We start from the raw sequence: 26,579 nt of genomic DNA on the forward strand, positions 1-26,579 counted from the left end.
ATAGAGAATAAGGAAACGTGGAAGTTAGCAGTGGAGTCAGGTGCGGTTTTTTATGACAATGAAGAAGATATTATAGCAATTATGCAAAGTCAAAATGAAGCTATCGCAACAAAAAGAAAGTTGGCAAAGCATAAGGAGAAAGCTAGGAGGAGCAGGCCCAAACAACATAACAAGGTGTGTAGAAATTTTTTAAAATGATTTATAGTTGCTGGAATATTAAAGGCCTAGGAGAGTATGGAAAGTTGAGTATGGTGAAAGAGTTGAAGAAGAAGTACAGATTGAATATGCTAGGTTTGATTGAAACTAAGAGGGAGGTGGTTACTAAGTTTGATGTAGCACGCTTGTGGGGTTGTGATACGGTAGGTTAGAAATTTGTGGAATCAGTTGGTGCCTCTGGCGGTTTATTTTTAATGTGGGATAATTTATTGTTTAAACAATCGAAATGCTATAAAGGGGATAGTTGGCTGTGTGTTGAAGGCTTGCTGACAAAAAATAATTTTAAATGTGCTTTCTGCTTGGTGTATGGTGCACATGTTCGGAGTGAGAAGCTGGTGATATGGGAGGAATTAAGCTACATTGTGGGTTTATGTCAGGTTCCATTTTGTTTCATGGAAGACTTTAACGAGATAATAAGGTTGGAAGAAAGGAAAGGAGCTGTTAGTTTACCGGCATCTGCGGAGGATTTTAAGGAATGGGTGCAAGATTTACAGCTAGTTGATTTACCGTTAACTGATCGGAAATTCACATGGTTTCGAGGTCGTTCTTGTAGCCGCATCAACAGGATCTTGGTCAGTTTGGAGTGGCTTGAGGAATTCCCAGATACTCGTTTGAAAGGAGGACCAAGAGGCCTATCTGATCATTGCCCATTGATATTAGAAGATTCTAGACTTTGTACGAGTCCGAGACCTTTTCGTACTTTGGATTCCTGGTTTACACATAAAGGGTTTCTGAAGTTGGTGAAGGATGAGTGGAGGAACTTGGGAGATGATATGTTCACAAACAAGCTGAAGGCTTTGACAGTACCGCTAAGGAGATGACATAAGGATAATTTTGGGGACATGGACAGCAGAATTAAGAAATTTAAGGAAGAGATTAAGAAGATTGATGATATGGTTAGTGCTGGTAGTTATGACGGAACAATGGAAGCTAGACGGAAGGCTCTGGTGACTTGTTGTGCGAAGTGGTATGTCAGAAAAGAGATTCATTGGAAGCAGATGTCCCGATCCCAACATGCTAGAGATATGGATAAAAACACTAGGTACTTCCATAACCTAGCGTCGGCGAGAAGGAGGAACAACAAAATTGATTCTCTAGTGATTAATGGAAGATTGGTACGGAATCAGGCCCGAATAAAGACTGCGATTACGGGTTTTTATAAAGAAATGTATAGGCAGGAGTATGCTTCTTTGATTGGGATCCGTGATGGGCTGGTTAAGCAGATTGATGACGAAGAGGCAGCAGTGCTAGAGGAAATGCCATCAACTGAGGAAGTACGAGAGGCAGTTTGGGATTGTGAGTCCAGTAAAGTTCCAGGTAGTGATGGTTATAATATGAACTTCATAAAGAAATGTTGGGGTGAGCTTGGTCAGGAGTTTACTGCAGCTGTGTTGGGTTTTTTTCCGAATGCGAAGCTACCAATAGATACTAATGTTACTTGGGTGGCACTAGCTCCAAAATTTGAGGGGGCCAAGGAAATCAAAGACCTAAGACCGATTAGTATGGTTGGCTATGTGTATAAGGTGATATCCAAAGTGCTGGTAAGAAGAATGCGGTTAGTGATGCCACACCTAGTAGGGGAGACTCAGACTGCGTTTGTAAAGGGCCGCAAAATACATGATGGTGCTCTCATTGCTTGTGAGACAGTCCAATAGTTGAAGCTGCGAAAGAAGCAGGCGGCAATTGTTAAACTAGATTTTCAGAAAGCCTATGACAAAGTGAGATGGAGCTTTGTGGATATAGTGCTACAGAAGATGGGCTTTGGTGTTAGATGGAGGACTTGGGTGAAGGAATGTATGACTATAGCGTCTATGTCGGTGTTGATCATGGGTCACTATCCAAGCCGTTCAAGATGGAGAGAGGGCTCAGACAAGGAGACCCTCTCTCCCCTTTCCCGTTTGTTCTTGTTGTTGACGTTCTGCACAGGATGGTGGGGGAGGCGGTAAGGAATGGACAAATTTCTCCACTGCTGGTGGGAAGGGACAATATAGAATTGTCGCATCTCCAATTTATGGATGACACAATCTTATTCTGTCCGTAGAAAACAGAGACGCTAGTGAATTATAAGAGGCTCCTACGTTGTTTTGAGCTAATGTCTGGTCTGAGTATCAATTTTGATAACTCGAGCCTGATTCCAGTCAATTTTGTTGGGATGTGCCGAGGCGGTATTACCTGTCAGATACTTAGGAATTTCTCTTGGCGCTAATCCTCGACTGATGAAGACCTGGAAACCAATCATAGACAAGGTGGAAGACAAGCTGAGCTTATGAAAAGCTAGATCTCTCAACAAAGCGGGTAAGTTGGTCCTAATAAAATCCATTCTCAATAACCTGTCGGTCTACTACTTGAGCTTGTATAAGATGCCAAGAGCGGTTGCAGAAAAGATAATTGGACTACAGAGAAGGTTCTTGTGGAGTAAAGAAGATGAGAATAATGGTATACCACTGGTAAAATGGGAGGTAGTTCAAGCTCCGAAAAAGCTAGGTGGCTTGGGGGTGTGTGATGCTTTAATTAGAAATGCGTCGCTTCTGTTCAAGTGGTGGTGGCGTTTCTCAAAGGAGGACTGCCCGCGGTGGAAGAAGGTTGTATGCTCTTGTAATCAGTTGGACCCAACTGTAATGTTGTCAAACCAACCTTTGCCATCAAGAGGGGGCCCTTGGAAAGACATTTGCCAGCTTAATATTAAGGAGCAACAGGTAAGAGATATGATGATCAGTGGTTTGTCTATGGAGGTGGAAAACGGCAAGAGCACTCGTTTTTGGGAGGATGCTTGATTACAAGGTGGCTCATTGAAAGATAGTTTTTTGAAACTCTTCTCTGTTTCAAATTAACAAGGATTCGTAAGAGGGGACTGTGGGTTTTAGGATGGGCTAGAGTGGGTATGAAACTTCCAGTGGAGGAGAGAACTACTCCAATGGGAGTTAGAGTTGCTCAATCAACTTCACGACCGGTTACGGGTTGTAAGATTATCGAGTGATAGAGAGGACTCAGTTGTATGGAAATTTGATAAAAAAAAAAAAAGTATTTTTCTACTGATTCTTTTGTGCAGGTGTTGCAGAAATAGACTCTCTCAGAGGATATCACAAATTACAGTTTTACTAGTTCGATTTGGAGAGGCTTGGTTCCTCCAACAGTTGAAAACTATTTGCATGGTTTGTTTTAATAGGCAGGGTCAACACGAAGGAGAGGCTCAGTAGACTTGGCATTATTAATCATAATGACAATATATGTGTATTGTGTAAAAATGCTATAGAATTTGTACATCATTTATTTTTTGCCTGTGAGTTTACGTGGCAGGTGTGGTGTGTTTGGTTGACGTATGCTGATAGAGCATGGGCCATTCCGGGGACAGTTAAAGAGTTCTTTGAGAGTTTGACTGGAGTACCAAGCGAAAAGTCGGAGCAAAAGAAATGGCTGATAGGCTTCTTTGCGGTTATTTGAAATATTTGGTTAGAACGGAATAACATAGTATTTCAAAGCTCAGAGACAAGTGTTGAAGGTGTAAAGATTATGTCATTTTTGAGTTATAAGGAATGGTGTGGAGTTGATCCGTTTGGTTGTTGATAGCAATGCCGGGGAGATGACAACGGATTATACTTTTATTTGTGTTTATGTCTTCTTTTATTGTGCTTAGATCCTTGCTGCTCCACTTTATTGTGTTGAGCTCCCTTTGTTAAAAAAAATATATCATATTTACAATGGGATTTGGATCTTCTAAATTTTGAATTTCACTTTAGAGAGTAAAGTGTGATCTCTCACTATTTATTTCATAGGTGGGACCAAGAATAAATATGAGAGAAAAATCATTCAAGGGTAGAAAATCACACTTTATCTTCTAAAGTACAAATTCAAAATTTAGAGGATCTAAATCCAACTGCATTATTTATATATAGATTTTTTGACCACCTCTATATAGTTTTTAACAAAAACAATTCATGTAAACATCTCATTTCTTAAACAAGAAATTCAATCAATTCTCATTATTCTGGAATTGTTGAGGGTTAACATCACTCATCGTGGGTGATAATTAATCATTTTAAAAGCTTGGAAAATTCTTCTTCTCCCTCATGGTACTTCAATTTCTAATTGCACTTTTCGAAAATTGCCAATATATGTGTCGTTTCAATTTCAATCATGTAACCGTGCAAATTGCATGAGAAAATGAAAGAATCATCAATCAATAAGAAGAGAAAATCATTATAGCCAATATAATTTGATGTAAGAATTACGTATGATTATTCCTACTTGATTATTATGGAATCTGATCTTTGCTTTGTGGTTTCTAAGCTATATATGGAACCCTCAAGAAAATTAGTTAAATGTCCTAGCCAATATGGAATCTCTACGCAAGCCACTAATTTATGAATTACATTCAGTTAGAGATTATATATATATCGAAAAATTTCAGATTTCAATTAAAATTTAATTTTCACAAGACAAATATCCAATCGTGTATTAACATATGAGTAAAAATAAAACCAACTTAAATTGGTCGAATAATCAGTTTATTCGTCTGCTTAAATAAATATTAGATGTTCAAATTCTGCCTTATATATACAACAATTTATTGGCCAACGACAGACTCCTCAATGGATTCAGATCTACGACGAATTAATTTTTGACCTGTCGAGATGAGGAATACCGTTGACAAAAAAAAATATCAATAAAAATAACTAATTTTTTTAATTTATTACTTAAAAGAATATTTAAAAACATAAATTTGATTCAATCATCAAATAAACTCTTTATACTATCAACCTATTAAAATTAAACTTTTCTGATTCTCATATAAAATAAATTTTGGACAGAATCAATGCCCCTAGGTCCTAGAGATTATTATTAGAATCGCAAAATGGATATTCATTCATTTGATCATCCCTATAATTCACTTCATTTCTATTTTCATTCCTTCAAGAAAGTATTTTTTGTTTTTAATTAATATATATACAAAAATAATCAGGCTAACTTAAAAAAAAAAGCATTACGACACTTTTATACATTGAAAATCCTCCTTAATCAATAAACATTCTTGATTATATCAGTATTTTTTTCGATTATTGAGTTAGACCCAAAAAAAATGAAACGTACAAAAACTAATCTTTAATTAATTAAAATCCTTTTCAGTATTGCCGTCAACGATAAATAATCAATTAAAATCAATCAAGTCAAAATCAAACACAAAAAATCCTTATCAACAATAAAGTAAGGCCTAGAAGATTATAAAAATACTCAAAAAGAGTACAACTAAATGTTCACTCTTGAGACATCAACATAGTTAGACTTTCACTTTCCAAAAGGTTCATAGACTTTCAATAATAAGTAGCAAACCAAATATTCATACCTCACCTTTCTGCAGAAATTAACACTCATAATAATTGAGGCTTTTTACATCAAGTGCATTATCTCCTCTTTAACACCTTCTAATGACAATTTCTTTTTGAAAAATTCTCCACATACAAGTGTTTTCACATACAAGTCATACAAGTCATTTATTTCTTTTTTTTTTCTTTTTCCATGCCTCCTCTTTTTCTTCTCCTTCTTCTTCTTTTTCCGTGCTTCTTCTTCTTCTTTGTTTTTGAAGTGTTTCATCTTCATCGTCGTGTTTCTCTTCGTTCTTCTTAACTGCACGTTTTTATCTTCTTCCTCCTCATCTTCTGCACCTTCTTCTTCTTCTTCTTGTTGCACATTCTTCTTCCTCTTCCTCTTCTTTTTCTTCTTTTCTTTCGTTTCTTGCATTCTCTTTCTCCTTCTTCATTTACGTGCTTTTCTCTCTGTTTTCTTTCTTTGTTATTCTCGATTTTGAAGAAGAAGAAGCAGCAGAAAATGAGGAGAAAGAGAAAGAGTTCTGAATTATGCATAAGGTGTACTTCAACGAATTTTGGGTGTATTTCTTAAATCTTTTGGGTGTATTTCTGTAACCGTTTGGGTGTATTTCTGTAATCATTTGGGTGTATTTCTGAAATTCCATTATCTTCAAAACGATTTCAAAACTTGATTTCAGAAACCATGAAAATCTAAAAAAAAACGAAGCAAGAATACCAGTGATAAACGCAGATAAAACAACGAATGAAAAGACAAAGAGAGAACGCACGAAGGAGATCAAATTTGGCAAGAAACTCGTTTTTATGGAGGAAGAAGAAGAAGAGTAGAAGAAAAATGAGAAGAAGAAGAAGAAGGAAGAGTAGGAGGAGGAGAAGGAGGAGCACGCCATGGAAATCGTATATGGGTTAGCGTGCTTTTTGTTAAGTCTCAACTTGTATAATGACTTGTAAACCAAATGACTTGTACGTGTAGCACTCCTTTTTTTTTTTTTACTAACACCAAACAACACCCAGACCCGTCCTCATGTATATAAGCCACTATTCTATACACTTCTGCCGAATAGTGTACCTAATTGCAGACTCATGATTTCAAGTTGAGAGTAGTTAAACATCTCATTTTATATAACAGAAAATAACAATCCTAGTTTATATTCCTTCAATTTCATCCATGTATACTACCTTTTTTGATAAAATTAAACAAGATAAATCTATGAAAATTATCTTATTATAAAAAAATTATTTCACATCGTGAGAAATAAAAAAATAGAATAACCTTTTATATATATGCAATCCTAAAAATAACATTTAAGACAACCCTAACAAATGACATTCAATAAACAATTTTAATTAAAAAAAATTCATTGAGACGGCAGTTAATCACTTCAATATAAATATCTTGAAATTTGAACATGTCGACAAAATGTATCACAATACATATTGCAAGAAAAAAAAAACATACATCAGAATTTGGCACATTTTGTACCAAGATCGCTAGTAATATTACAATAGTATTTGATAGGATTAATTTTATCTTATTTTGGTAATTTTTATTTCACATAAAAATTGAAAATCATAAAAATAAATGTAACACTTGTTTTGAAGCTGGATATTTCACATTAATTAATGAAAATTTGAAATAAAGGTAGAATAGGAATAGGCACCTTAATTAAATTAAACTGAATTGGACAACCTTAGTTGTTGCAATAAGAAGCATACTATTTACGTGTAATTGCCACAGCACAGAGATGATATAGTATATACTACTAATTCATATATACATGCATTTATTTATTTACAATGTGTATTAACACTTCCAATATAACAATACTTCATTTTCAGCACACGCCTTAACGAACAAATGAGAAAGCAAACACCCCAAGAATCTTGCATCACTTCAAAACAAACTTCCAATCTTGGAATCAGTCTTCGTGTTGCAGAGATAAATGTTGGAAAATGCCATGTGGCATGAGATTTGAGCAGAAAGGTGCCATCATTTCTTAACCTGAAAATTTCCATGCTAAGCTAGCTTGTATATATACTTAAGAATTCTAGTTGCTAAAATAAATCCATGCATGAAATCAGGCAAAAAGATGATTGATATAGAATGGAAAATTCTTAAACAGGAACATCAAATTTATTTTCAAATGCAGACATAACTGCTTTGTCTTATGTTGATGTTTTTAATTTAGTTATGAAGATTGAGAGCGTTAGTAGTCCAATAGATATAAATTTTCATTGGATAACTTTGATTTTTCCCAAGGTTATGTTTATAAAATACATTTTATAAAATACAAAGATACCGAGTGTCACATAATTTCATATCAAGGAATGTTAGAAGAGTTGGAAACTGATATAACTAAATCAAACAAAGGTAGAATGATTGCTCTAGAGAACAATCCCAAATTTACAAGATTTAATGATATGTTTCCCAATGTTAAAGTTCTTTATAACAATTTCATAGCATGCTTTTCTATAGTGCAATCTCTTAGCTTAGCTACTTATTAAGACTGAACAACAACACCAGGGATCTTAATTAGGATTCAATCATTAAATAATATCTTTCGAAATAAGTTAATATCTAATGATTTTACAAACTTACATTGTTCTTCTCTGTGTCTGCAGGTATGCTATGATCTTGGGCACCAGATTCTTGTTCAAGTTCCCTGTAATAACACATACTCTAATTAGAGGTATAGACAATAGTAATATAGTCCTCCTAAGATTTGGCCATCAATTTAGTTCATCAATGTTTACAATAAACATCTAGTTCTCTTTCTCCAACTTATAACCGAACATGATTTTGATCGTAAATTGATGGTTATTTTATCAAAGAAGGACTAACTCAATCCGAAAGTGTAGAACTAATTTGACATCTCATATCTTTCGAGGATCAATTTGAGCTTTCTTTTTCCTTTTTCATTTCAAGACTTCTTTAAAAAACTCTTCTACATTGGTATGAAATCCAATCGAATGCAACCATATAGACAAAAACATCTGACTTCTGCTACCTCAAAAGAAACCATTTTTGTTTAGGTGGCACCACTTGATTGGATGTTAGTGTGATAACCAAAGTATTTAGAAATTAAGCATCTTTTGTTGACACTGTATAAATGGACTGTATACTATTGAGTACCTTTCATTTATGGTCATTTGTGGATGAGACAAAGATGTGCTCGATTCAGGAACATCAAACTCAAAAAACCTCTGACCCTTTTGGTTCAAGTTCAATCGTTCCCTGTTATAAATAGTTAGCATCAAGTTCTCTATTGTTCATGATGTCACTTCACTAAAGATAACTCTTAAGAAAAATTTGCTTTAACAGCACAAAGTCACAAACTCACATCCGAAGTATCTTTGATCCACCTGATAGCTTTATCCGAAAGAACGCTGATATACTTCTCCATTGCAGCATCCGGAGTCATGTTTCCCAGCTTTTGCCAAGCATTCCTTGCACAATGTAATCACTACTTTCGATTACTCATACAAAGCAGCTCTCAACCCTGTTATTATAACTAGCAATCAAGCTACGCCGTGTAACTTGTACAGCACGGCCTTTTACGTGTTCAGTTTATGTTCATTCGCCCGGCTTGAGTGCTCTAAACATGGATTTGGCTCCGCTAAATTCATGGTGTGCTCTAGAGATAAATTATACTATTTGAATCATGGATGAGAAAATCAAGAGTTTTCTGATTTAATAAGATAAAAAAAAAAAACTACATTCATAACTACTCATATAATCTAAAACTGGGGTTCAGGAGCTGCACTTTATTCTCGAACGAGCCAAATCCTGTGAAACAACTTTATTTTCTCTTGTATAATCTAGGAGTCACTTTTAGATATTCCCTTATAAATTGCCCAATTTTGGTTCACTCCCCCAGTTGATTACTTTCTTACAACAGCACTACTTAACCCTTAAAAGGCTAAAGGAGATTGTACCTAAAGAAATTTTAAGGGGGACATTCTACTAAGTTAAGCAGCTATGATTAAGCCAATAACATTTTCTAACCTCACCCACGGATTCCAACCTATAACCTTATTATGTCACTTCTTGAATCAAGTGCTAATGCGCTTATTCAAAAATAATAGTGGATGAAGGTGTCATGTAAACTTCTAAAAATTGCTTAGATCCCCATCTAAATAAAGCCAACACATTTATGAAATGATCCATTTTAGAGAAGGACAGTATACACTTTGCAAATGCAATTCTAATTAAAAGCAAAACAAAATCATCCCACATGGAGTAACCAAAAAAAGCAAGGCAATGCAAGTTAGGCAAATCTAACTAACAAACCAACCAAACACTCGTACATTCCAAACAAGCGCAATAGTTGGGGAGAAAGTATTTTATTAAATTAAAATTGATACCACTTTGCACGTGCATTGAGCTTGAGAGGCATTGGTTGAGGTTCATGACAAGGACCCTCTGTTGCAACTTTGTGAAGACCATACAACTCCATTAGCACATCCCTTCCTAAACCATTACCACCTCCACCAACCACGAATTCGGAAGCCGATATGAACTCCTTCTCCAATTCACTCCTTTCAATCCCTTCCCAACCATCATCATCATCGAACGGTTCGACCGTGATTCCCTCTGTTTTCCTCTGTTCTTCACAATCTTTGTGAAGAGTACCAATAATATAGGGCCTAAAACTGATGCAATCAAGGAGTAGTTAGGGCCTCACCTTTCTTGAACTTAGTTCTTGTAATATAACCCTCTGATGTATCTATATATATAACACTCTTGGTTACTAAAAGTGATAACAAGAATCAATTACATTTTCTCTCTACTCTTTGATTCTCTATTCTCTAATTCTCTAGTCACACATCACTGCTGCATAATCTCACAATCTTCGGAACAATCTTTCTGTTCTTCACAACACTCTGTTTCTCTCTGTTCTTCACAAACTTGCAAGCATTCTTCTTCTCTCTGCTCCTCACAATCCTCTGTTTCTATTTGCTCTTCAGAATCTTTCACAGGTTCTGTTTCTTTCTGTTCTTCAAAATCCTCCACTGGTTCTGTTTTCCTCTGTTCCATAGAATCCTCAACTGCTTCACGAGGATCAAATTCTTCACTGTCTCCATTGGTCTCAATGACCTCTCCTTCTTCTACTTCTGCCGCCTCCGCCAACGCCACGTGTTCCTCGCTCAACTCAGCAATGGTTTATAAGGCTTCAACGTCAAAATCAACAACTCTGGACTCACTTTCAATCTTAGACTCTTCTTCCCTGTTCCGAGCTGTTTCGACATTCGTCGAAATCTGAATTGGACTCAGAAACTCCACCTTTCTCTCACTATGAGGCTTGCGAACCGTTAACCGTTCCTGCTGCAGAGTCACAAGGGTTTCTTGTTGTTGTTGATGATGTGAATTGCGAGTGTTAGGATCAGAAGCCATGGCCATGGAAACAAGCTTGGCAACAAGAAGAGAGAGAAGCAGCGCTAAGGAATCAGTTACAAAAAGATCGCTTGCAGTTACAAGCTCCATAACTAACTAACTAACAAACGAACAAGTTTACGCTGAATTTTGATCGATGATAATGGAGAAGTAAGAGGTTAAGAATAGGGATTAGAATAAGAAAGTGTGATTAGAGAGAGAATGTTTGGAAGAAGAAGAAGAAGAAGAAAGGAAGAAAAGCGGTGAAGGAAGAGAGGAAAAGGATAATTTGATGAGCAGAGAAAAGCACATTCTGCGGTTTTTTTCAACTTTATGCTTTGCCTTTGTCTTCCCCCTTCTAATAATCATACATTTTTATTTATTTATTTATTTATTTTCACTTTGATGTTGTTTTCATTAATGATATTGTTTTTACTATAACTAGTGTATTAATATATTCTGGTACAATGTGTGGCGATAACGAATTCGAAATTAGTTAAAATAAGTAGCATAATACTACACACTTAAATTTTTTTAATGATTCAAGTCCAACTAAATTAAATAATAAGACTTAAAATAATATTAATTATAACTAATTTTTATTATGTTAAACTAATTTGAGATGTTGTGAAGTGCAAAAATAATTTTTTGTATTAAATTTGATGTTATTTAAAGAAATAATGATAAAAGATTTATATAAGTAGTTCAAATAGTATGAAATTTAAATATTTGTAACGTAAAATTTATTATGATTAATAGATTATTAAGACATTTGTAATATGGATGTTTATCACATTTAATAAATTATTTATAAAAATTAATAAATTAATTATTAGAATTATAAATTTATTGTATTGTTTATAATAGTAAAATAAAATAAATATAGGATATAGATTCTTATAGTTTACAAATTTGGTTAGACACTATTAATTACTAATTATTATCGTTGATAATTTTGTAGCCTAATTTACATATATTTTTATTATTTGTATATTTTTTTGTATATTTTATTTTTTTTGCTGATTTAAAAATAATAGTTAATTTGGCAAAAATTGAGTGGTTGATTTTAAAATTTTGTCAAATAAGCGATGTTGCAGATGTCTTAAAAATAATGTGAATAAACTTATTCATCTAGTTTTATATATTAAGGATAGATATTGACAAACTCATTTTTAAAATAAACACACATAAATTACTTCATATATCAAAATACTATAACTCCAAACCAAAATATATTTTTCTTTTAACATTCTTTTCCCAGAGACCATGCCAAGAGGATGGATGCCAAACTTATGTTTAACTGCTCTAAAATCCAAATTAGCACTGATAAATATGCAAAATTAAATAAGAGAAAATCAAAATTAACTGGTAAACTATCCTGGCTATATGGATTGAACTCAGTTAATAATACACATGTTTGAGGAGAACTTTTGATTTTTGCTGGTAAGCATGATAAGAAAATCAGTGGTAAAAATTCAAGTCTGTAATTCTACTTCACTCAGGTTGAGCATCAGAATGAATCTTCTCGTACAAGCAATGAATGAGCGACGATTTCGACATCTGTGGCTCTATTTCGAGCACAGCAATTACATCCTTGACAGAGATGCTTCGGGCAATCTTAGTTTGAGTCACAAGGGAATTATTTCTCCCATGTTTTCTGATAGCCCCTGTTTGGAAGAGTCAATAGAGCGAAAACAGAATTATTTAAAAATAATGTAGGACAAACAATCAAACAACAATAATGTTTGTTACAACAATTTCAACCACAAAATTAATGGACTATCAAACAAGATTAGTTATCACATTCCATGCAAGATAATATAATTCTATTAGAGTTCAATCCAACAACAAAGCCGCATTTTCATCCACAACTTAAGATATAGTTTTATGGATGTCAGTTTGGTGAATACTGAATACTATAGATATAAAGTTTACATCCATCTAGAGGTTGAATTATTTGACAACTGAAGTGACCGAAAGAAACAGCTTAAAAGAAAACTCACCTGAAGTTACAAAATTAGTAGAACCTTTTTTATCCCCTTCGTGATTATCCTTGGTACTTTTTCCAGATGCTGAAGATTTGCAACTTACATCTTTAGCTGGTTGAGAACCAGATGATGTGTCCCTCATGCCTTCACGTTTCTGCCTGGCTTGCTCGGCCATAAGTTGCCATTTTGAGAGCATGTCGTCTCCCCCAACAGCAGCACGGGCAGCAACATTTGCTGCATTTGTCCTCATCTTGTCATCCTCTTCCTTGTTCACCTGCAGCTTACTAAATATTAATGAAAAGAGTTTCCATGTAAATAATGGAGAAATATAAGAATGGGATAAAAAAAAAACCTTTGATGATTTATTACGACCCTCGTCCTTGTCCTTGTCACCATCAGCTCCAGCATTACCATCAACCTATATTTTAAAATGGACTGAAATTAAGAAATAGGCACAGGTTTCAAATGCTGATAAGTGCAAAATACTCACGTCATTTTGTTTCCGAAGCTTCTCTGCTTCTGCCTGTCTTTTCTCCCACTCCTCTCTTACTTTCCTATTTATTGTCATGATTTGCTGCTGAACATCTGAGGTGACAACAGTCCAATGTCTTGTCTTCTCAAAATCAACCCGCTAGTAGGAAAATTCTTGAAAGTAAGAAATTCTATTGAATTATGAGAGAATATTCCTGCAAGCAGGTAGAGAACAACTAACCTGTTTTGACATTCTAATCAGGTTACTTATCAGTCCACGCATTCTTTCCTCCACACACTGAAAACATAGTTTGAATAAGTAAGATTACATGCAAACCTACTGTTATGAAAATTGAAATCTTGGTTGAATCTCACCAGTGACAAGCATCTCTCCACATCATTGCTCACACCCTTCAAGCCATACTTAAACACTGACAGTAATAACACAAAACAACTGTCTGTAAGGCCTGGTGTGGCTAGTTTGTATCCAGATAAGCTCAAAAGGAAAAATTAAAATATATGGAGATAACATATGAAAAAGACACTTACTAATCTCAAACATTTTTTTCTGGAGTGGAATTTTCTGCAAAATCAGCCTTTCCTCCTCTTCTTGCACAGCTCTTCGAGTTGCTTCTAAAACCCGACTGTCCTCCTTGGGGCCTGAAAATAACTGCTCTTCCTCTTCCTGTAAAAGATGCAAAAAATGGCCTTAGATTTTGAAATGAGAGTAGACATCCCTTATTATTGAGCTATAAAGCTTAGTTCAACATAACAGAGAATTTTACCCTCAAATCGACTCCACTAACAGCAGTGACATCATTAAGCTGGTCAATGCTTTGTTCAACGGATCCCCCAGATCCCTTTTGCTTCTTACTGGAGGATATGAGCACAAGATGCATGCATCAAAATGAGTTAGAACTTAGAAAAGAAAGAACAACTCCAAGAGTGAAGCATGTTGCAGCCAAATAAGACAGATCACCTTGGAGGAGGAGGAGGTGAGGAACCAAGTGCTTCAAGTGGTTTCTTCTGGCCAACAGAAGGCTTTTTCACAGGTGCCCTCACGGTAATTCCAGAAGTGTTTGATGGCACCTGGGTAAATAGCATGAGAGGCATCTCAATAAATGCTTGTTATTCTTCACTGCAACTTAAATACATAAATAGCATGAGAGGCATCTCAATAAATGCATAGGGTAAAATAATCAAAATGTTTCAAAGCACTACTCCTAGCACGGAATTAATGAAAATAACAAAGTTTGCAGCATACTAATCCAAACTAAAAGCATTGTGGTCTATGCCACCAAAAACAAAAAACAGAAAGGACAGAAAATAAAAAAATAAAAGAGGAAGGAGAAATAAAAAAAAATGCTTGTTTCTTAAAACTGAATTACAAGATTCATAAAGTTATAAGGACAGAAAATAAATCATAAGCTATAGACAATTTAACTCTTGAATATGCATCTATAAAAGAACAAATATTTTGTATATATACATCTAATATAAACATCGGTACTGTACGACAGGTGCATACCATGTATCAAGACAATCACATTTGGACAATATTTGATCCACAATACTTTAGCCACTATATTAGACAAGATCAAATATATCACTTGCAAACTTACTGAGACACTAGGATCTAGTTGGGCCATTCCAGAAGGAGAAGCAGAATTGAGTGATGTCAAGCCAGTAGATGTAGGTGCCATACTTGTGGATACTGGAAGGCCCCTTGAGAACTCATCCTTCATAGTTCCTTGATTGGCACTTGCCTGTTCGATTTGTGCAAAATTAGCCGATGGCAGTCCATGGATTTTAGAAATATTCTGCCTATGTTGCTGCTCAGTAGGCATGTCGCTAGGTTCCTTTTTGACATAAGAACCAGATGACAAGAAGCCTGAATTTTGATCTTTGTTTGATGGTGGTTGCCATGCATTTGGAGTTTGCTGGGATGCCGAATTGTTTAATAGAGCAACAGAGCCACCCGGCAGACTCTTGGGATCATTCAAAGAGTTCTGCTGTTCAAGTTTTGGCATACCAATGAAGCCGTGTGTTGCCCCACCTAAGTGATTGGGACCAGTGCTTTGATGTGGAATTTGACTCATATGTGACACATGTGGTGGTGGTCTGATAGATGAAGCAGAACTACTAGCTGGCCCTGAAAAAGGCCTATAATTACCACCACTACTGCCATATGCTGATGGGAAATGTAGATGCTGAGGCTGCGGCTGCTTATTAAGCCCGTGTACGTGAACAGATAATCTTTCTGCTTCCTGACTAACAGTGATGGAATTGGAAGATGACAATTGGCTCGGTTGCAAATCCTGAGTTTCCATTCTAGCATCCAATTCCTGAGATTTTCTAGCATTGTTCTCCATAGTTTGGACAGCTGAAGAAGTCATACGAGATTGGTCTGCAGCTGCATTCATACTTCTCTGATGAAGCTGAGCTAAAGCATGGGGATCATTTAATTGTCTTGCACCTAAGCCAACAGTGGGCATCCGAACAGGTTGCTGCTGCCCCACAGGTCCTTGGTTGGGTCTCGTCTATAACAGTAGAAAAGAAGAATGAATCTTAGCATGATGTTGATATATATATATTAAACTTGTTCTCAACCTACCTGTGCTTGTAGCTGAGCTTGTACTTTTGACCATGCTAATTTAAGCATCTGGTCCCCTACAATACCTTTCATAAGCCGTACAAAACTGTCTTTTGCTATTTCGTCTTTCTATAACACAAACAATAAATTCACAAAACAGAAAGTGAGTAGCATGGGATATCTATTCCTAAGTTGATCATATCCTATCAATACAAAACTGACTTTAGCAAAGAAAAGAGACAAGGTTCCCACTACCAAAGGACCAGGTAGTGAGATTATTTTGAGAAACCCACCTTCAATTTACTAAATAGAGTTTGAAGTTGCATGGCTCGGTCTTTGGGAAGTTGAGGTATCAAGATAGGTAGCAACATGCCAAATGGTACCTGTTTTTGACGATTAATTTGGCCTCCTGGCTGCTCATTGACTGTAGCCTGTTGATTACTTATTTGCTGCAACTTTGCATACTGCTGAGATTCGCTGCTGGGATTAAGTGTTTTGGCTACCTCATTATTAGGAGCAGGATCTTTTCCCAAATTTTGAATTCCAACTGTCTGAGAATTTTGAAGAGAAGCTTGTACAGGCTGTGGTTGATGACCTTCATCTTGAGTCTGCTTTTGTGATAAAGCAGGATTACTTACATTCTGAGAAGCAACATGCTGTGGCAAAGGAGGATTATTTACATTCTGGGAACCAACATGCTGTGGCAAAGGAGGATTATTTACACTCTGAGAACCAACATGCTGTGGTAGAGGAGGATTATTTACGTCCAAGGAAGCAACATGCTGTGGTAAAGGAGGATTATTTACGTCCTGGGAAGCAACATGCTGTACTTGTTCAGCAAGAGATCCATGTTGCTTTTGCTCCACCTCAGATGAAGGCTGCTCTCGTTGCTGTGCAGTTTCAGGCTCTTGATTTTGAACTTGGGTTTGGTTTTCATGGCTAGGAGTTGGCCAATGTGGCATTGACTGAGTCAATGTATTGTTGCTTCCTTGAGACAAAACTGCAGAGAGTATAGAAGCACAAAGCATGTGCAATTCATAAATTACCAAGCAAATATAAAAAATCACACGACTCAACAATCAATTAGAAGGAAAATAAAAACAAACAAGAAAACTAACATCTGAAAACACAGATATTATGCTGTAGAAAATACATCAGGATAATTTGATATTAGTACAGAAATTCATTTAGAAAAATATATTTCATTTGCGAAAATATCAACCAAAGCTTTGTAACCTCTACTGGTCAAATTTGATACTTAAAGTTAGAGGTCATTGTGCTACATTTATTTGATTGTATTCTACTAAATAAGTAAGATCATCTAAGTTCTCAAAGATGTTGTCCTCTACCACTGTGTTGATGAAACTTTTTAGTTTGTTCAACTGCATTCCTTGATCTCTGCTTCAAGAGATCTTTTAAATGTGGTGCCTCTACTATTGTTTCTAGATACCAAAAATCAGAAAGAACACCTTGAGGAAAAATACCTGATAAAATATATAATAATCATTTTGGCTAGGGGGTACATTGTCCCTTAGATAAATTACAGCACTTACATTACAGCCAGATTTTAAAGGATTTGTGTAGTTCCTTCCCATTTATGAACACTAGAGTATAGTCAAACATTTATATCCGTATAATAGATTTTCCTTTTATCGCTCAGAATAATTAATCCAAACTCACTTTTCTAACACCATCCCCAATCATAAAACAACTCTTTCAAAATCAATTATTTTGATTGCAATCTGACCAAATCTCGACCAAACAAGCTCATAAACAATAATCTAAAGTCTAAACACTGTTTATGCAGCCGTGTATTCAAATGGCATAACAAGCGACCAAAAACAAACAAACCAGAGAGAATTTAACTATTTCAACTCAGAAAAACATTAGGAATTAAAAAGCATAGTTGGGGTACCTGGGTCTGAACCAGAAGTGGAAGCAGATCCTCCTATGTCTCTGTTTAGTGCAGCTTGGAAGGCTTCAACATCCACCCCTGAATGCATTGTTTCATCCTGAAGTACACATTCAAACATAGTGGTTCAGTAACACCCCAAACAAATAAATAACAAAAGAAAACCATAGGAAAAAGGGGGGGGAAAACCTCGTCATCTTCGAGGAGCTTCATAATAGAAGGATCCATGGCAATGGCAATTCCAATCCCAACTCTGATTACCCAACAGAAGTTTAAGAGTTATTCGAACATACAGTATAATCTCTCTCTTTTTATGTTTCACTGAGTAAATTCATCAAACACCTGTAGGGCAGGTACCCAGTTGAAAAATGGAACAAAGGGGAAAATGAATGGGGATAATTAATGGTAAAATACAATGTTTTGAAAACCGGACCGGTCATCAAACCGCTTTAGTCACTGGTTCATTGGTTCAACCGGTCCAGCCGGTGATTCAACCGGAAAACCGTTTTAAAATAAAATAATAAATAAATTACAAAGGACCAAAGATGAGGGTACTCCAAGAACTCCTATTAGATGCAACAGCATTCAACATTATCACATGTTCTCACACACATACAAAGTCTTAACTCAAAGAACAACCATAGCAAGTGACTTGGAAAGAAAATGTAAACACCGAAACAATAACAAGCATACACAACATGTGAATATTTTTATAGCAAACATAATAATAAAATAACTCTTCTAATGCGTCTCCGAAAATATCCCAAATCAAGAAAACTACATAATCTGATCCACTTGAGTCAGAAAGCTACATATATTAGAAAAATTAAGAATCAACTAAAAGAAAAAGAAAAGGAAGGCCAGGTTGATTCGATTCAATTGCCTGAGAAGAAGAATCAAACAGGGCTGAGAAGCTGAAAGTTTAAATGTTAAACCTCAATATTCAAATAACATGACTCCATTATTGTTATTATTACACCCTTCTAATGTCACAAACTCAATATATATTATAGTCCGTTGACACTTGTGCATTCACAACTTGGCCTCATCATTCTAATTCATACCTTAAGTAGAAGAAAAAGTCCCAATCAGCTTTCGTTACAATTTTATCCAAAGAGTTGGGATTTTGGTTCGGAGTTCATGCCGATGATGATGACAAGAGGGATGAATCCGTGAATCAGTAACATAGGCAGTGCAAATTTTAACAAAGCTCATCACAATGATTAACAACAACAAAAACACTGAAGGAATAGTGAATCAGTAATATAGGCAGTGCAAATTTTAACAAAGCTCATCACAATGATTAACAACAAAAAGCACTGAAAGAACAGTGAATCAGTAACATAGGCAGTGCAAATTTAATATTTAAAAGTTATCAATTTAAAAAATTTATCATCAAATCAAGGTTCTGAGAACCGGACCGGTCATCGAACCGTTTTACTCACTGGTTCACTGGTCCAACCGTAATTCAATCGGAAAAACCGTTTTAAAATAAAATAATAAATAAATTATAGAACAACTCTCATCAACACAATAAAAAACAATCAATAAATCATCAACACAATAAAAATTATAGAATATGTGTATTGCTATAATATAAAATTACAGAACATGTCTACTGGCATGTTACTTATTATTATGACTGCCTCTATCACCAGTTCATTGTGCTGATGGTTTTCAATGCTGCAAGCTACTCCACTCCTAACTTTGAGCTGCTCCCTAATAAAGTTTCAAGTAGAAATTTCAAAACATTTTAATACTATGGCTCAAAACATATTCAAGCTTGAGGTGTATGCATGTATTCAATGAAATCAAAGCAAAACTAACTGTGAGAAGAACATTAAATTACTCGTGGTTTTTATAGAAAACATTCCATTTGTTTTACAAGTTTCAAATATAAACAGCTCAAATGCTCATCAATAAAATATGAAAATTATGTAGATGCTTTTCCTCTCTAAAATGAATAGTCCAATTGTTAAGTTATTCCAGTTGTCAATATCATTGTTAGAAGAAAATCTCAGCTTGAAATCAACCTATTATACATCAAACTCCAAAAGATTATCAATTTTAACCCAATTTTAACAAGATCAGGGATCAGCACAATGATTAACAACAAAAAAAAGCACCGAGTGAGGTAATGAGCACAAAATCAAGAAACTTTAATAAAATCTAACATCAGAAAAAAAGCAAGAACAAGCCAATAACAGTTTATCAGTACCAATTTAGCATCAATCAATAAGCCAGTAACAGAGTTCATTAATCAAGAACAGGCTAGAACAAGCCAGAGTAGTGAGCAAAGCCAATCAAGTTTTTAACATAGTTTTCACAAGGTTAACACAAAAATTAACATGCTTTAACAAAGATTAACAAAGTTTTTAACCCAATTTTAACAAGCTCAGCACAATGATTAACAACAAAAAAAAAGTCCTAAATGAGGTAATGAGCACAAAATCAAGAAACTTTAACAAAATTTAACAACAGATAAAAAAAAGCCAAGAACAAGCCAGTAACAGTTTATCAGTACCAATTTAGCATCAATCAATAAGCCAATGATTAACAAGCTCAGCACAATGATTAACAAAAAAAAAAAAAGCACTGAATGAGGTAATGAGCACAAAATCAAGAAACTTTAACAAAATTTAACAACAGACAAAAAAGCCAAGAACAAGCCAGTAACAGTTTATCTGTACCAATTTAGCATCAATCAATAAGCCAGTAACAGAGTTAATTAATCAAGAATAGGCTAGAACAAGCCAGAGTAGTGAGCAAAGCCAATCAACCAAGAACAAGCACTAAGCACTGACAGAGCATCCAATTAACTCGAGCACAAAGTAAAAAAACAAAACAGCAACACATCACTTAATCAATAATCATCAATCAATGAAAAACAAAACACCAACAGTGAGTATTAAAAAACGACGATCACTAACCATCGAAGAACAGGCATGAAGAGGGTTTGGTTTCTGAACAGACAATAAAAAAAACACGAAGAACAAGCACTAGCAGTGAGCATTGACCTTCGACGGACGACGGAGAGCGGTTGAGCGCAACGGACGACGGCGAACAGGCGACTGATGAGAGCGAAAAGGGGATGGAGAGCGAACAGGGGATGGTGAGAGCGAAGTAACGAACGCCGATAGCACGAAGACGGAAGTTCTTGAGTGCGACGGAGGCGGCAGCAGCAGTCTCTCACTCCGACAGACGGCGACAAGATTGGTGGAGGCTAGGGTTTGCTTTCTTTGGTGGAGGCTAGGGCATTTTGCTGATTACTAAGGAAGGAGTTGGAGAAGGGAGCCAAACGTGCAATTTGACCGGCCGGTTCAGCGGTTTGTATCCGGTTTCCAGAACAACGGTTTTTGCTAATAAATCAAACCGCCTAAGTTATTGGTTCGCAGTCAGACCGGTTTGACCGGTCGGTCCAGTTCGATTTTCAAAGCATTACATCAAATATAATCAGTGAGCAAAGCCAATCAATCAAGCACTGACTGAGCATTCTGTTTTGATTCTGTGACTGGTCAGCAACAAATTCAAGTTACAGCAACAAATTTAACAAATCTTAGTAAAGTTCCGATTTAGAGCAAAAAGACAAATTTATTGATTACCAATTTAGCAACATGCAAAAATACAGTCTGAAGAAAAATCTGAAAAAGAGAGAACACTAAACCAAAACATTAACCAATAATCACAAAACACTAAACCTTCACCCATCAATTACAAACAAAACCAGCAATTACAAACATTAGCACATTATAAAACATTCCAAAACACTAAAGCAAAACCAGCAACTACAAACAAAGCCATCAGTAAATTTGAACAAAAAAATTAAGAGCCATCATCAACTAACAGAGTCATCGAGTCATAGAGCCATCAGTAACAGAGCAAAGAATTGAAAGCAACAGACTAACAGAGCCATCAAGCCATCAATAAATTTGAAAAAAATTTGACAGTCGTTAGCAACCAGCAAATACAATACAGATCCATCAGCAGCAGGCAATTACAATTTACAAAACATTACAAGAAAAATGGAACAAAAATTGAACAACAATTTCAGAACTTCAAACGAAGAAGAAGACCGAACATTTAGAAATTAAAAGGAAGAAGCGGAGGCGAAGAATGAAAGCAGGGCCACTAACCTGGATTCCGTGCCGAGAAGCCAGCGAAGATGAAAACGACGTGCCGAGCTACCTGGGGAAGAGGAAGATGAAAACGACACGGGAAAGAGGAAGCAACGGCAGCGCTGAGGACCTGGGGACGGCGGCGGCGATGAAGGGCTAGGGTTTTGCTTTGCTTTAGAGGTCTCTAGGGAGTGCACAAATGATTGGGGGAAGAAAGAGAGGGGGGTTTGGTTCATGAATGGTTCTGCTTGTTTTTTTTTTCCAAATAAACAAAACGATGTCGTTTTATTCGAACCGGTCAGCTACCGATCCGGTCCAATCGACTGGTTCAACAGTTTTCAAGCAATTTTCTCTCTCGCAGTTATAAATAGTGGACTGGACCGTTTTTATTGTCGGGTCCTGGTTGAACCAGTTTGATTGGCCGGTTCGATCCGATTTTCAGAACCATGATAAAATAGGGTATTAGCTACAACGAGTAAGATAACAACGGACCAAAATAGGAAAAAGAATAAAAAAGGAAAAAAATAGAACAGAAAAAAGGAGAAAACGGATCAAAGGAGAGAAGTGAAGAATTCCTTTCAACAAGAACCAACACCAAAACACGCGAAGTATTGAACAGTGGCGTTCACACAGAGAAGATGCAAAAGCATGGCATCGACCTTCTTCTTTTGTTGAGTTTAATCAGTTTATAATATTTTTCGAGTTTAACAGATTCTCTCGGTTCTTTCTTGTGTTAACGAGTACGATTTTTTATTAAAAATACAAAAATTTAGAATTTTAATTCATTTGTTTTGTATTTATTAAAAAAATATTTAAAATTATTTACTACTCCTATATTAGCTAAATCTTAAAAAAATATAGAATAGTAAATATAATGATTATAAAAGCTAGCTATTTATAAAAAAGTTTAAAATCTTACAAAACTATTTTTAAGGTGTTTAGTTTCATATGTGAGGTTTTTTTTAAGTATTAATCTCCTAAAACTCATAATATAGCTTTTTCGTTAAAACTTGATATTTCGATAATATTGGATTATTAGCTCTTTACTACTGGGCTTTTGGAATGAGAACATAGGCCTAAGAATCGCAAATAAGGCCCACAAAATGGGTGACCAAAAAAAGTCCCACAAAATGGTCTTATTATTGCTTTGGTGCTGATCGTTTTTCATTGCGCGCCCTAAACAACACAAGTTCAAAGAAATGGCTCCAATTTACAGCTCTGTACGGAAAAAACCGAACTCATTTCGTTGTAAGATGAAACGAAATGAGGCTCCAATCCCAACAAGATTAAAGCTTCATCGGAGAGAGAGAGAGAGTGTGTGTGTGTGTCCTTCTTAGCTATGAAGTTAGGTTTGAAGCTTTGTGTAGCACTGTGGCTTCTTCCTTCTTTGTGGTTTCTGCGAATTTGAGCTCTTCGAAAGTTTCCATCGGTTCCTCACATTATTACTTACACAGGTTAGTTGCGACTACTCACTCCATTCATGTTGCTATTGTCATTTCCCATTTTGATTTTCACTCAACCTGGTTCGAGTTTTGCAACTGGGTATTATGCTCTCTATGTGTTCGATGAATTTTCTCAGTGACACTTAGGCTCTTTTGCGTATTAATCAAATATCTCTATGTTAGACATGCTATTACTAGTATATCAATAGGCACGTTTTTGAAAAATAATAAATTTTGAAATTAGTTGAGATGAAACCTGTTTATAACTTAACTAAGGGGTCTTGGTTCATGTCTTGAAAATAGCCAAAAAAATATATTTTTTATGGATTATATATAATAAAAGGTATTTTAGTAAAACAAGTTGTGCATCAACTCAATAGATTGTTATTATTGAATTTAAAAAAAAAAAAAAAAACTTTTTTGTGCAAAATTAGTAGAAATGATCGAATTGCATTCTTCTATTAGGGCAGTTAGGTAAAAGTTCCATGGGTTTGTGGTTGGAATTTACTTCATCAAATTATTATAAAATCTGAAGCAGGCCTCATTCCCTCATTCAAGCCACACACAATCATCCAAAATTGGAAAAGATCTTGAGTTACAGATGGCTTGTTCAGACATGTTTGTACTTGTTCATCTCAATGGAAATATAAAAGACACTGTAGGTGGTGCAACCTTTCAAAGTTGGGACCTTTTTTTGATGAATGTTGATACTGATCATCAAAAGTCTCTGCTTGAGTTGAAGAATCTGATATTGGCGAACATGGATGAACTTGGAAGAAAGAAGATATCTCATATGGCATATAAGTTGCATGGTATAATAGGTCCCCAAATTTTCAGGTGTTCTCTTTGACTTTGGTTCTTCATTATTTGTGGTTGTGAAAACATTGTATTTTGAATTTAGTTATAACTGTTTTAGTTTTAGTTTAGGTCTTGTTGGTTCACTGATTCTTAGTCCTAATCCCAAACAACTATTTATAATTTAACATGTAAGGCCCGTTTGGAAATTCTAGAAGTAGCTTTTTTTTTTAACTTTTGACTTATAAAAGGTAGTAGTATTAATGTCTGGTGCAATTTTCAAAACTAAATTGCAACTTTCTAAGAAGCTATTTTGGAGTTTATAGAGAAATTAAAAAAATGACTTTTCTCATAATGCTTTTATTTTTCATTACATTTCTATAAAATAAGCACTTTTAGAGTTAAAAATCCAAACACAAAATAACTTATTTATAAGTTACTTTTAACAGAGTCATTTATTGTTTAAGTTATTTTATGGAGTTTAATTAAGTTGGTTACCCAAAAACTGCATAATGATTTAACATGGTTCCAATTAAAATATTTATAGACGATAACCACCATGAACATTCAGCAATAATGAAATCATGTTGTCCATGGAAATCTGAAAAAAACGATTAGGAACAATACAATCTTCTTGGTGCTTGACTTCATTGTTGAGTATATGTTATTATTCGAGTTCAAATTAAACTCCTTTTTTTTCTCCATTGCCAGAAGCTACATTTTATTTATTAGAGTAAAGTATCGTTTATATTAGAGTAAAGTATCGTTTTTGTTCTCAACATTTGGGATAAATTTTAAAATTGTTCCTAACGTTTAAATTGTCCTATTTAAGTCCCTAACGTTTTAAAATTGACTCAATGTTGTCTTGCCGTCGTTAGAGAACTGTTAACAGAATTGACGGCAGGACAAAATTGAAACAATTTTGAAACGTTAGGGACTTAAATAAGAAGAAAACGTTGGGAACAAACACAATACATAGAAATAAATTTTAGTTTTATCCTTCAATAATATCAATTTTTTACGGTACATAGTTATTCAATTATTTTTTAGTCACATCTAAGTAAATTACACTTAATCACATTACTTTTATTTTAAATAATTTTTTTTATATAATTTTACTTTTAAAGATTTTTACTCATCATGAAATGTTTGTAGAATGACTAATACATAAACTTGTGGGAAAAAAATGATACATATACGATAAAGTAATGTGATTCTAGTCCCCAGCCCTTTTACGAATATTTAATCCTTCTACAAATATTTCACGATGAGTAAAAATCTTTAAGAGTAAAATTATAAAAAAATAAATTTATTTAGAATGAGAGTAATGTTATTAAGTGTAATTTACTTAGATGTGATTAAAAATAATTGAATAACTATGTACCGTAAAAGATTGATATTATTGAAGGATAAAACTAAAATTTATTTCTATGTATCGTTTTTGTCCCCAACGTTTTCGTCCTATTTAAGTCCCTAACATTTTAAGATCGTCTTAATTTTGTCCCGTCGTCAATTTTGTTAACAAATCCCTAACAGTAGAACAACATTGAGTCAATGTTGAAATATTAGAGACTTAAATAGGACGATTTAAACATTAAAGATAATTTTAGGATTTATCCCAAACATTAAAGAAAAAAATGATATTTTACTCTATTTTGATTAAAACATCATATATACTCTTTTATTATAAGTAATCCTGCCGGAGCAGCCAAGCCAATAATTAAGATTATTTTGGTGATAAATTAAAACTCTTTTTTTCATATGGCATCTACTTCAAACCAGGAAAATTCGTTGCAAATTTAAACTGTTATTAACCAATGGATAATTGTATGGTATTTAAATTTCTATATTTAAAATTTTGGGGCGAAAAAAAATATAATAAAATTTAGGTAAATGGATATACTTTTTTGGATTTTCACAATATCCAACAAATTAAAAACTAATTCGTTATGAATTTGAATTTTATTTAAGAGGTTTACAATTGGCTAATGAGTTGCTACATATACGAGATAAAATTTGAATTCACAACACTTGCTTAAGCAGACGACAAAGCTAATCACTGACCAACCCAAATTGGTTTAGATACATTTAAAATTTTAAATTATAACTATCTATATATATTGATAAAAACTAGAAATATACACACAATCACTTATTATATAGTATTCAAAATAATAAGAAAAATAATTTTACACACAATATAATATTCAAAATAATAAAAATAATAATTTATATTGGCTTTCTTTTTATTTTTAGTATAACAATATTATTTTTTTATATATGTTCTTAAACAATTATTTTATTTTTTATTATCTCATATTTAATTGTTAAGTCTATTTATTATAGTCTTTA

General features: G+C 34.6%; 2 protein-coding genes and 1 long non-coding RNA gene across 12 annotated transcripts; 1 reads left to right on the forward strand and 2 right to left on the reverse strand.

Moving 5' to 3' along the window:
- Positions 1 to 9,889: 9,889 nt before the first annotated feature.
- On the reverse strand, positions 9,890 to 11,022 carry LOC112786183 (uncharacterized). Its single transcript, XM_025829588.1, has 3 exons — positions 10,732 to 11,022; positions 10,447 to 10,689; positions 9,890 to 10,141 (listed from the first exon to the last, which is right to left on the reverse strand). The coding sequence occupies exons 1-3, from the start codon at positions 11,020 to 11,022 to the stop codon at positions 9,890 to 9,892; spliced, it is 786 nt and encodes a 261-aa protein (XP_025685373.1).
- A 1,058-nt stretch (positions 11,023 to 12,080) lies between these two features.
- Positions 12,081 to 21,386, reverse strand: LOC112784343 (transcription initiation factor TFIID subunit 4b). Of its 10 annotated transcripts, none has more exons than XR_011879269.1 (17): positions 20,806 to 21,119; positions 19,506 to 19,594; positions 18,940 to 18,967; positions 18,065 to 18,128; positions 17,879 to 17,975; positions 16,257 to 16,963; positions 15,985 to 16,092; positions 14,993 to 15,910; positions 14,350 to 14,459; positions 14,156 to 14,243; positions 13,920 to 14,055; positions 13,746 to 13,801; positions 13,612 to 13,668; positions 13,390 to 13,530; positions 13,252 to 13,317; positions 12,915 to 13,183; positions 12,081 to 12,578 (listed from the first exon to the last, which is right to left on the reverse strand). XR_011879269.1 is itself a non-coding variant. In XM_072231572.1 (17 exons), exons 4-17 carry the CDS (start codon positions 18,101 to 18,103, stop codon positions 12,406 to 12,408), a joined length of 2,955 nt encoding a protein of 984 aa, XP_072087673.1. In that variant the 5' UTR covers positions 18,104 to 18,128; positions 18,940 to 18,967; positions 19,506 to 19,594; positions 20,893 to 21,154; the 3' UTR covers positions 12,081 to 12,405. The 10 variants fall into 10 exon arrangements, 9 of the variants coding, with proteins under 9 accessions (XP_072087673.1, XP_072087672.1, XP_072087674.1 ...); XM_072231572.1 differs by having other exon boundaries at positions 12,915 to 13,173; positions 20,893 to 21,154; XM_072231571.1 differs by having other exon boundaries at positions 12,915 to 13,173; positions 20,806 to 21,143.
- Positions 21,387 to 23,084: 1,698 nt separating this feature from the next.
- Positions 23,085 to 24,461, forward strand: LOC112786870 (uncharacterized). Its single transcript, XR_003194355.3, has 2 exons — positions 23,085 to 23,444; positions 23,971 to 24,461. It is a non-coding gene; the product is annotated as an uncharacterized lncRNA (long non-coding RNA).
- The last annotated feature ends 2,118 nt before the right edge of the window (positions 24,462 to 26,579 follow it).

This window comes from Arachis hypogaea, chromosome 20 (genome assembly GCF_003086295.3).
Source record: "Arachis hypogaea cultivar Tifrunner chromosome 20, arahy.Tifrunner.gnm2.J5K5, whole genome shotgun sequence".
In the NCBI taxonomy this organism is placed as follows: domain Eukaryota; kingdom Viridiplantae; phylum Streptophyta; class Magnoliopsida; order Fabales; family Fabaceae; genus Arachis; species Arachis hypogaea.

What these genes read in the sequence shown, in the direction of transcription:
- LOC112786183 (XM_025829588.1), bottom strand. Translation starts at nt 11,022, where the DNA reads ATGGAGCTTGTAACTGCAAGCGATCTTTTTGTAACTGATTCCTTAGCG. An exon ending in AGATTGAAAGTGAGTCCAGA is followed by an intron (nt 10,690 to 10,731) that starts GTTGTTGATTTT and finishes ACCATTGCTGAG; the next exon opens with TTGAGCGAGGAACACGTGGC. An exon ending in GAGAAGAAGAATGCTTGCAA is followed by an intron (nt 10,142 to 10,446) that starts GTTTGTGAAGAA and finishes TGTGAAGAACAG; the next exon opens with AGGAAAACAGAGGGAATCAC.
- LOC112784343 (XM_072231571.1), bottom strand. Translation starts at nt 20,888, where the DNA reads ATGCTCACTGCTAGTGCTTGTTCTTCGTGTTTTTTTTATTGTCTGTTC. An exon ending in TTCATGCCTGTTCTTCGATG is followed by an intron (nt 19,595 to 20,805) that starts GTTAGTGATCGT and finishes AAACTTTATTAG; the next exon opens with GGAGCAGCTCAAAGTTAGGA. An exon ending in AGCTCCTCGAAGATGACGAG is followed by an intron (nt 17,976 to 18,064) that starts GTTTTCCCCCCC and finishes TGTGTACTTCAG; the next exon opens with GATGAAACAATGCATTCAGG.